The following is an 11675-nucleotide window of genomic DNA, read 5'->3' as shown; positions in this document are numbered from 1 at the left end:
GTTAACAACAACATTTGGATATTTACGCCCCGCTGTGGACAAGGCAGATCACAAAGCTCAGCGGGAAGTGAGCGGGAGCGCAGGGATCAAGCCAGCTGTGATTGAGACGATCGGCCTGTGCAGCTGCCTTCCCGAGGAGATAAAGTGACTCTGTCCTGGGGGGGAAAAGGCCTTTCCAGGATGTGACTGGCTCCCCTCCCACCCCGAGCCGAAGGAAGGAAACTAGCGTCATCCTCCAGTCAGCAACAAACCCACCCACCCGTCCGGCAGGGGTACGGGACAGGCTGCCCCGGCCAGCGCCTTGCTGCAGGGAGCGGCCTGGCGCCGGGGGCCCGGGCAGAGGAGCAGGTTGCGGGGCAGACTCGGGGTGAAACGCTCCCGGGGCCCAGCCTCAGCTCTCACCCCCTGCGGCCCCGCCCTCCCGGTGCCATGGAAACGCGGCCTATTGTCCCCAGCGCAGCGGGCCGCCTGGCGCAGCTCGGAGCTCCGCGTGGCCCGTCCATGGCCTCGGCCAGGCCCTACTGCCTCCCGCAAGTCCCCGCCTCGAGCCCCGCCCTTTCCTTCCCCTCTTCCTCGGCAACGGCGGCGGTCCTAACCCGGGCGCGGGCGCGGGCCGAGGCGCAACTGCGCTCCGCGGTAGCCTGCGAGCGGGCCATGCGCTGGAGTGAGGTGACTCCGCCAGAGGGTGCTGGGCAGGGGCCGGGTGGGATGGGGATCCCCCCCCCCCCCCCAAGGCTAAGCAGCCCCTGGCTGGGTCGGGGCAGGGATGGGAGACCCTCGTTGGGAAGGGGGGGTCTTATTCACATTAGATATGCTGACTCAGTTAACTAGCAAGAAGTAACAGAGAGTCCTGTGGCACCTTTAAGACTAAGTGCTGACGAAGTGGGTATTCACCCCTGAAAGCTTATGCTCCAATACATCTGTTAGCCTTAAAGGTGCCACAGGACTCGCTGTTGCTTTTTACAGATCCAGACTAACACGGCTACTCCTCTGATACTAGCAAGAAGTGTTCTTCATCCCAGCCACAGCAAGTAACCCAGATAACTTTGCTGTGGCCCTAATTTGTGGCTATTTGTGCTCTGTCATGTGTTCTCATAGGCAGATGAGGTTGAGCCTGGAGTCCAGAGAAGCTGAGTTCAGCGTTTGCACTCTGCAGTGCTTCTCATTTCTGACTCACAAAAACTCCCAGAGTCTGATGCTGGCTTTAGGTCATTTTGCCATGTATGTTTTTTGCTTTCAGGTTGTTGAACATTATACAGCACTCTTGAAAACTTTGAGCAAAGAGGAACTTCCTAAAGACTTTGAGCCTGGTCCTTACTATTCACAACTGGTAATTTTAAAAGTATTTCTCAAGTGACGAGCAGGATTGTCCGCTCTTGCAATTTTCTTACAAGTCTTCTAATAGATGGTCTTTCTTAAAATCCCAGCTTCTGAAGTGATGTGATTATGTGAAAATATCAGCTTTCATTTTTAAAAAAAAGTTTCTAACCGTCACGTTTGCAGAGAAAATGGGAACCCGAAAAGCTCAATAACCAGAAGGCAAATAAAAAGAATAATTTAAAAAAAGTCTCATGACTTTTAATTCAATCACATGATTTTGGGAGACTTTGCTCATGACTTTTGAACATTCAGGATTGACAGTACTGGACAAATGTTGTTTTACAAAATGATGCAAGGCAGGCTCCAGTTCGGCAATCAGATCTTTGTGGATGGACCCTCAATATCACTAGGGCACTACATGTGTGCAAGAGCTCATCTGGATTTGGTTGCAGGATTGGAGCCTTCATTTGGATAACACCAACATGTGAATGTATTATATTTTAAGAACATATAACTGAATTATATGTTTGACCCACGTTTATCTGACTAGATGCCAGGGAAGCTGAGAGAGCACACTGTCTGGTCAGATGAAAGAGAGAGGCAGAACTGTTAGCTTATTGATGCATGGTTGTGCTGGAGAGCACAAGGTAGTGGTGGAGAGCCGTGCTACTATCAGTGATGTCATCCCTGCCATGTTGACGTATCTGATGGGATGGGCCCTTTGTGCATCAGATAGAGTACTTGGGGGAGAGCTGGTTACAGCCTTCAAAAGGTGCAGTAATATATTCCCTCATAGGATTAAATTCTGACCCCATTCAAGTAAATGGTAAAACTCCTACTGACTCCACTGTAGGGTTGCCAACTTTCTAATCGCACAAAACCGAACATCCTAGCCCCACCCTTTCGCCGAGGCCCCGTCCCCTGCTCACTACATTCCCCCTCCCTTGTGGCTCACTATCCCCTACCCTCACTCACTTTCACGGGGCAGGGGCAGGGCGTTGGGGTGCGGGAGGGAGGGGGTGAGAACTCTAACGGGGGGTGTGGGCTCCAGGGTGAGGCCAGAAATGAGGGACTCAGAGTGTGGGAGGGGCCAGTGGGAGTGCGGAGCTGGTGCTTGGGGTAGGGGCAGTGCACGGAGCTTGGTGGCCCCCTGCCTAGGAGCTGGACCTGCTGGCTGCTTCCAGGGTGCAGCGTGGTGCCAGGACAGGTAGGGACTAGCCTGCCTTAGACCTGCAGCACTGCCGACCAGACTTTTAACGGCCCGGTCAGTGGTGCTGACATATGTTTATTCATTGCAACTACAAATACCTGTCTTTAGAAACCTGAAATAAATTAATGCAGGTTGGTTATGCTGTTTGGTTGAGGATTAAATCATTTTCTCGGCCAGGCTTTAGAGACAGCTGCATCTTTCAGAATTTTAGGAGAGAGGAAATTTGCACCTGTTCTTACCTCTGCAGATTTACAACTGTGCCATTTTATTAATATGGGGCCTGCTTAGTTTTGTGTTCAGTTTGCAGTATTTTAAATTAATTTAGGTGATATACAACATATCTCTCTTGTAGCTTATTAGAGGGACTACTGATTTTGTAATGTGAAATATTAATGATATTATAGTTCTTTTCTGGGCAATGTATTTTAATGTTCCAGATAATCATTGACGGGCCAGACCTTCAGCTGACGTAAAGTGGCATAACTCCATTTATTTCAATGGAGTTAAGCTAAGAATCTAGCCTGAAATAAATAGTCCCTAGGGAGTAGCTGAGGGAATGAATTTTAAAATATTTTAGAATACAAATGTGTGAAACAACATTGCCCAAGAGAAATGGTAAAAAGGCAGTTTAATTGGTTTGAAACAAATTAAAAACCGGTCCTAAACATATTCAGAACCTAGGCAATACTAAAACTACAATAATAATTTGAGATTCTGGTTGTGTATTTCAGCTGTTTGAAACCTATTATCATTTAGCTGTAGCTTTCCAAAGACAGAATCACCATGAGGAAGCAGTGCAAGAGCTTAATAAAGCAATAGACGTTGCATCTATCCCTAAGGTAAAACTGTAGTAGTATTTATAGTATGTACATTGCATAATGAGTACCTTTTTTATGTAAAAATTCAATCAATGATTAAATCAAAGGAGGGTGCTTTAAGATATACTGTCCTGTGTCTACCTTGTGGTTTTATTATGTTATATTTATTCTAAAGTGAATGACAGCTGCATCTTAGAGTTACAGCTACATCAAAATGAGATCATCCAGTATAGTAAACACCACTGCCTTTGGAGACTCAGATCAGACAGAGCCACAAATAATCCATTTTCTGAATATATTCGATTATCTTATGCTTGCACATTGCATTAAGCATATTAGAAATTGACCTGTAAGACATCTTTGAATAAAATTAGAGGGTGTTTTAGGTAATGGGAAGGAGGAAGAAGCTGAAATTTCCCATTTCCTACCCCCACAACCTTCACTCATTAGTTTAATTCTGAGTGGTCACTATATTTGAAAATGTGGGATGGACCTTGACTGCTGCAAATGTTGGGACCCTTTATAATTATGAATCAGTGATGTCATACCTACATCTAATACAGGGGCGGGCAAACCTTTTGGCATGAGGGCTGCATCGGGTTTTGGAAATTGTATGGAGAACCGGTTAGGGGAGGCGGTCGTGGCCCGGCCCCCACCTCCTATCTGCCCTCCCCGTCCCAGGACTCCTGCCCCATCCAACCCCCCCCTGTTCCCTGACGGCTGCCCCATCCACACTCCCCTGCTCCCTGTCCCCTGACTGCCCCCAGATCCCTGCCGCCCCATCCAACCCCTCCTCTCATTCATGACGGCCTCCCTGGAACTCCTGCCCCATCCACCCCTTCTCCCTGTCCCCTGACTGCTCCCTGCCACCCCATCCACACACCCCCTTCCTGACTGCCCCCCTGGGACCTCTGCCCCCATTCAAACCCTTATCCCCCCCCGACCGCTCTGACCCCTATCCACACACCCCCCCGACTACCACCCTGAACTCCCCTGCCCTCTATCCAACCCCGCCTGCTCCGTGCCCACTTAACGCGCTGCCTGGAGCACTGGTACCACCGCTGCCACCATGCAGCACAGAGACTGGGTCAGGCTGGGCTCTGCAGCTGCGCTGCCCCAGGAGCTCACAGGCCCACCGCACCGAGCATTGCACCGGCGGCGGGGTGAGCTGAGGCTGTGGGGCAGGGGGGACAGCAGGGGAGGGGCCGGGGGCGAGCCTCCTGGGCCAGGAGCTCAGGGGCTGGGCAGCATGGTCCCGCGGACCAGATGTGGCCCGTGGGCTGTAGTTTGCCCACACCTGATCTAATGCCCTTTAAGTTAAGGGCTTGATCCTGTGAGGCCTGAGCACTTCTGTGAGGTGTTATGCTGGCATTGAGGACAGTCACCACCTCACAGGATTAAGCCCTATAAAGACAAGTAACTGCTTTCCTAATTTGATGTCTGAATTCCATTTACTAAAGGCAATAGGATATTCTGGACAGGGTGACTAATGTGCTTCTGGGAGAATTAGTCATCGGGGGCTCAATCCTCAACTCCTGATAACTTTGATGGAAATTGCAGCCTCTCAGTCCCTTGCAGGAGACACGTAGAATTTATTGGGATCTGACCCTCGGTCTTTGAATTTGTGCTTTATATACTCTAAGGCATGTTATAATTGCACAGGAATCCACCATTTGTCAAAGCTTATTAATTCATAATATTTTTAAAGTAGACTGAGTTTAAAATCGCATGGAAAAAATAATTAATTAATTGGCCTCTCAGAGTTGGTAAGACAACTCCCACCTGTTCATGCTCTCTGTATGTGTGTATATATATCTCCTCAATATATGTTCCATTCTATATGCATCCGAAGAAGTGGGCTGTAGTCCACGAAAGCTTATGCTCTAATAAATTTGTTAGTCTCTAAGGTGCCACAAGTACTCCTGTTCTTCTTTTTATGGAAAAAGCAGAAACTTTTTCTGTGAAATAGTTGATTAAATTCTGTTCCATGTGAATATATGGGTCAAAGTACAATGTTTAGATTAATGTCTGAGATTTCATGCAGACCCTAAAGTCTTTCCAATCTAGAAATTTTTGATTGGCAGGATAAATTATATCTAAGGTAATTGGAAACAATCTTGCCATGCTAGTCATTTTTTTTTACCACTGGCTTTGACAGCAATTGAATTATATTTTAAGGAATAATAATAAATGATTTTGTAAATAGGAAACAATGTGAGTAACAAGCAGTAAAAATAGTCATAAAATTGATGAACAAACTGAAAATTAGACCATTAAAATCCTCTGGTACGGTAGGCTCTAAGTTCACTTGCTCTTTGTTCAGATAATATTGTATAGAAATGGATGCCTGCATTTTTTTGTTTTTGAATTTATCTGTGTGATACATCTGTACTTTTTGATTAAACACACTTAATGGTAACTGCACATTGGCTTTGCAGTGCATGTGCAATCTCATTAAATTCCTTCATTTTTTCCCCTCCAAGGGAGTAAATTGATTTATATGAACATGCTGCTAATGTTATAGCTCCTTGTCTAGCCCCTTGGGTTCTAATGTTTTTTAAACTCAGTACAATTATGGGAAACGTTACACTGGAATGATGACATAAATCATCCCCATAGGAGTCTGAGCAGTCTGGGGAGTAATCTTATAGAGCCCTGCTGAGGTAAATAAGAACAGTAATTTGAAATAAATAAAAGACCAATGGTGCTAATGTGGATGGCTCAAGAATATCATTAAGTTCATAATGACAGGTTTGTTTGGTGTAACAATGCTGGATGTACTTTAAAGCTGCTTTTTAGATAGTACATGAACTGTAATATTACAATCTTCTCTCCAGATTGCCTGTCAAGTTGGCTGTGTTTCCAGAACTTTCCTTCATACACCACTATTTGCGAGAAGAGCGTATGCATATGTAAAATGTGGTAAGACACCCTAGCTCCCTATCTTAACTTAGTAAATAAACATTGAAATTCCAAACGGAGAGAGATTTTTCTGGAACACTTTTGCTCTGCCTTACACTTCTATTATAATTAGCAGCATGTGGGAAATATTGGGTGAGTCTGGAGATAAATATACATTCATTCAGCTTTGCAGCCTTCCAGGAAAGATTTATGTGCTGACAGCAGGCTGGACTTTAAGGGACAGCAGGGGTGCTCAGAGCAACTTGCAGTCTCCAAATCATCTGAGCACAGTGTGACTTTGATAAATGGGGATCCTAGTGGCCAGCTGCCTACTTGCTGCACTGCTGAGTACAGATGAGGGCTTCTCTTCTAAGACCAGTTCTTGTTGACAGTCCAGTCCCTTCATCATCTGTGGGTCCGCAAAGGAATAAAAATCTAAGTTTAAGAGGTAAAATGAAAATAATTAATTTTAAAAAGAAATACTTGAAAAGTTTGTAAGCATTTATGCATTTTACCTATACAAATGTGATTGAGTAATTAGAGAATGGAGCATATTTACTATTGAGAAATACTTTACAGTTTTTAGGAACAAAGGGAAAAATCCCAAAAGACTAAGTTAACAGCAAATTTAATCCAAGTTTTATCCCATGTACAAAATTCTCAAATTAAAATAAAAATAAATTATAAAGGAGCTTCTCTGTTTCAAGGCAGGAGCTATTGGAGGGAAAAAAAGTTAAATTCTCTCTCTTTATCTGGGCTCAAAGCATCAAATCAAGACCTGTGTAATACAAAGGGATCCAGACAGGAGGACCTTCCCCATAGATCTATTAATTTCAGTGTGAATTGAGGCAGGCATAAAGGTCCATGTGTGGATCCTTTTGAAGGATCTTGGTTCAAAGAAACCCACATTCAGCAAGATTTAATAGCATTTTTATTGATGCATACATAAATAAAAAGTTTAATAATGTTACAAAATAGAGACGTATTTTATTAAATCTGAAGACAACAGCTGTACTTTTCCGTCAGAGGCATGTGTGGGAAAGTGCACTAAAACAAATTGCATAACTGAAAGTGTACTCTGCTTATGCAAAAACTTAGATGTGAAAATGTGCATACTAAATTGCAGGCATGATTTTAGAACCACTTCAGAAACTTGTCTCTAGTACTTTTCTTAATGATTACTGAACTAGTATTAAAACAAGATGTAAACATGTTCCATTTGTAACATGGATGGTCATGCATATTTTCAGCAAATATTTATTTTTTTAAAAGGTTCAAGTAAAAAAAAAATCTAAAATAAATTGTTAAAACCAGGGATTTGGAGCAATCAAATTTTCAAATTGCTCCGCTCTGGCTCTGCTCCAGCTCCAGGCAAAAACCTACTGGTCCGTGCTCCAGCTCCGGGCTCCGCTCCCAAGCCCTGGTTAAAACGTTCTCTGTAAAAAGGATGGCAGGCAAACCTTTGGTTTGTGTTTGAGTTAAGATATCAACAGTAGATTTTTATAAGGGAACTAAAAAAGATTGAAGCAGTTCCAAAAATTTGCAAACAAGGTCTCAACTCATCCCTACCTTCACCCTCTATTGTAGATTTCTAGTTCTGCTTCTCTCTCTCTCTCTCTGGCCCAATGACTATTTAGGTATTTATCCACAGTATAACGTTCACTGGCAGGGAGGAGAGAGAGAGAGACACACGCACACATTCACGCTGTAGTGCAGTAGTTAGGGCCCCACCTGGCAGTGGGAGACCCAGCATCCTGTCCTCCTGCTCCAGTTGTTTTTTCGTTATTCATCCACAGTAGAACAACTTCAATAGGAGAAACTGACGGAGCCCCACATCAGAATATCCCATAGCTCAGTGTTTAGAGTGCTTTCTTGAGATGTGAGACCTTTGTTCAAATCCTTTCTTCCTCTCAGGTTGAGGTGGGAGTTGAAACTGGATCTCTCACATCCCAGGCAAGTGCTCTAACCATTGGGCTAAAAGTTACTGGTCTAGTAGGTGCTTCTGAGCATGCCTACAGCAATGCACATACATTAAGTGGCTAAATGCCTATCTTCCCCTGGTTTGGGAAATTTTGGGGGCTTAGGTGGGGAATAGGTTCCAGATGCCTAGAAGGAGGGAGCAGTGCACATGCCCAGAGGCAGAAAACAAGCACAGAGGGAATTTTTACCCTGAAAATATAGGTGCCGGGTGAGTTTAGGCATCTACAGGGTTCGGTGAAAATTTTGTGGATTGAAGTGGAGCCAAACCTGGGATTCAGGTGCTAAATCTGTGGTTTAGGTGCCTAAGTACCTGTGTGTTTCTGGGCCTAAGCAATTTCTTGGCTCATCAGCACCACCTGTTGAAAATATTACAGCCCTGTTGCAAGCCCAGTTAGGCTTGTAATTGATTGTTTTACTTGAAGAAAACATAAACTTGAAAACAATGCGTAACCCCTCGATGTATTTTCAGCTCACAGGGAACACCAGAATGGCATCAAACAAGCTAGCAGTCTCAATAGGATTTTGGGGTTGCCTTGCTTTCAAAAAGAAAACTATATAGCAGCAGAGTAACACGTACATATTCAGATACCCACAGTCACATTCATTGGTTAAATACCCTGTTCTATTTTGATGTGAACCCAGTGATAGTGAATCCACTCAGAAATACTTTGAGACTATATGGGTAACAGATTGTCAGGTGAGGTCCTGATGAAATGTAGAGGCAGTGGTGTCTAGTGATTAGGGCACTGGACTGGGACTCAGAAGACCTGAGTTTTACATCTACCACTACCACCAACTTGCTTTGTGACTTTGAAGATGTTGCTTCACTTTTGGTTTTGGTACTTCTGTTTCCCTTCCTATCATTCATCCGTCTTGTTTATTTAGATTGTACACTTTTCTGGATTGTCTCTTAGTGTATGTTTGTACAGCCACCTAACACAATAGAGCATAACACAATTATATCATCATTCATTATTTGTATTTCAGTCATGCCCAGGGGTCCCAAACTGAGACTGAGGTCCCATTTGCCAAGTTTTCCTGTGGCTGGCATCTCTGAATTCAAAAACAGCCAGTTGTGGTTCAAAGATCCATATTTTGGTTTGGTTGGGACAGAACGAGCAAAAACAACACAAGTATCTGGGAATTATTCTTTGTGACTCAAATCCAGTTAAAGCTCACTGCAGAATATGTAAAGAAAAAACAAAACACCCCCGCTGTCCCAGTCTCTTGGGCAGTAAAGTGTCTGGCAACTCCACATCATCTAGGTGCATGTGGAAATTGGGCATATTCTCTTCTTTGCAATTCAGGTTCTGATATCTCCCTCATCACTGTAGTATCTGAATGCCTTCCAGTAGTGCCTTAAACGATGTGACTAACATCTGTCATGTGTGGTTCACGCTCTCTCTCTCTCATCCTTTCCCTTGTGGGAGAATTGTGTGTGCACTGTAGTGGTTTATTGTGGTATATATATATATTATATTTTTAAGTAATACAAAAGTTAGGCTGCACAACTTAAGTTGACGTAAGTTATGTTGCTCAGGGGTGTGAATTAGCCAACCCCCTGAGCGACATAACTTATGCTGATGATTTAAGTGCCGGTGTAGACCGCGTTATGTAGGCGGGAGAGCTTCTCCCACTGACATAGCTCCGCTGCTCGCGGGGCCTGGAGTAATTAAGCTGGTGAGAGAGCTCTCTCCGGTCGGCTTAGAGCAGCTACCCAGAGAGCTTACAGTGGTGTAGCTGCAATGGTGCAGCTGCACTGCTGTAAACTGTCTAGTGTAGCCATAGCCTTAGTAGCATACTCTGCAGTGGAGCAGGGCACACCATTATCCATGTTCTCTCCTCCAATGAAAAAGCATCAGGAGGTAGCTCAGGGGAAGAAATCTCTGCAAGGATCCTCCCCGCATCTCTGCATCTGTTCTGGCGCCAGCTTCCTGTCTCATTCACTCCTTCTCCCAGCTCAGCCAGACCCTAGGCTGCACAAAAAGGGCTCTGCAAGTTTGGAAAGGAATATGCCAAAGGGAAACTGAGGTCCTCCTTTCCTGTGGAAGCGGGCAGATTTGCACCCTGAGCTCCCCTCCATGTATAGATCTAGGCAGAGGTGAAAGTAAGCCGGTACTGGCTGGTACAGCATACCGGCAAAAGAGCCGGGGCACCGTGCCATACCAGACCAGCTAACCCCAATGGCAATTTAAAGGGCCTGGGGCTCCTGGCAGTGGCTGGAGCCCTGGGCCCTTTAAGTTGCCGATGGAACCCTGGGGGCTCCTGGCTGCTTCCACTACCCCAGGGCTTGGGGCGCTGGCAGAGATTTAAAGGGCCCGGTAGCCCTGGGGTAAAGGTGGGGCTCTGACGGCAATTTAAAGGGCCCGACCGTTACCTCAGGGCTACCGGGCCCTTTAAATCTCTGCCAGCGCCCCAAGCCCTGGGGTAGTGGCAGCAGCCAGGAGCCCGCAGGGCTCCATCGGCAACTTAAAGGGCCCGGGGCTCCGCTGCAGTAGTGGCAGCCAGGAGCCCCAGGCCCTTTAAATCTTCACCAGAGACCCCGGTCCCTGCCGCTACCCAGGGGGCTCCGGCAGTGGGGCTGAAGTGGCGATTTAAAGGGCCCAGGGCTCCAGCCACTGCTACCGCCCCAGGCCCTTTAAATCGCTGCCTGAGCCCTGCTGCCGGAGTCCTGGGGTAGCGGCGGCGCAGCTCTGGCGGTGATTTAAAGGGCTGGGGCTCCCAGCTGCCGCTACCGCAGCGGAGTCCCAGGCCATTTCATTTGTGGAGGATTTGTGATTTTGGCAGCTAATGCAATACTGGAATTTTGCTCATTTTAACAAAACTTTTAAAACTGACCATGTTAACCCTGATATGTATGAAGAAGTTCAGCAGCCAGTGATGGACCTGATGAAAAATCCAGATGATGTTCTGCTGTGAATCCATGGTCATAAAGCAACACCATATAGTTTTTTCTGAGGCTAACACTGAACTGAATAGAAAATTAGTTCTTAAGAATGATTGTATTTCATTGTAAGGTGTTTCTAGTGTATTTCTGGGTGTACCTTTAAAATTACATATCACAAAAGATCTGGTTCTCTGAGACAATGATCTAACATAAAAGCCTTTGATTAGTATTGTGACCAGCTTTAGAAACTTTGCACAGTCTGAATTTCGACAGGATGGATTGATTTAAATCAAAGCAGTTTAAATCACCAGTTTTAACCATGATTTAAACCAGCAACCAGGAAGTTTTGCATTTGTACTTTTTAGTTATTTTCATAGACAAAAGTTGATTTTCATTAGTTGGTAACCATTAAACTATGTTGATTTGCAATTAAATGTAGCCTTTACACTAAATATGGTACTTCTTTTTGCTAGTCAGTAGAATAAACTATATACACATTTATTTGAACAGTTATATAGCTTAACTTACATTTATTCATTCTTAATTTTTAAGTTTTTAT

General features: G+C 45.0%; 1 protein-coding gene across 7 annotated transcripts in view; it reads left to right on the top strand.

The window, feature by feature from the left end:
- Window positions 1–276: 276 nt before the first annotated feature.
- The window catches only part of LOC101935706 (uncharacterized), a 117441-nt gene continuing 106042 nt past the window's right edge, over window positions 277–11675 (top strand). For all 7 annotated transcript variants that reach the window (XR_010590266.1, XM_065556561.1, XM_005310616.5 and 4 more), the window contains exons 1-4: window positions 277–669; window positions 1241–1330; window positions 3262–3369; window positions 6186–6270. Coding sequence is in view for 6 of the 7 variants with exons in the window: in XM_065556561.1 (XP_065412633.1) it covers window positions 430–669; window positions 1241–1330; window positions 3262–3369; window positions 6186–6270 (523 nt within the window). In the remaining variant the exon portion in view is untranslated. The remainder of the gene's footprint in view (window positions 670–1240; window positions 1331–3261; window positions 3370–6185; window positions 6271–11675) is intronic.

The sequence above is a fragment of the Chrysemys picta genome, chromosome 1 (assembly GCF_011386835.1).
Source record: "Chrysemys picta bellii isolate R12L10 chromosome 1, ASM1138683v2, whole genome shotgun sequence".
NCBI classification, from domain to species: domain Eukaryota; kingdom Metazoa; phylum Chordata; order Testudines; family Emydidae; genus Chrysemys; species Chrysemys picta.
Note: the sequence above shows the minus strand (reverse complement) of the source record. Positions and strands in the feature narration are given on the sequence as shown.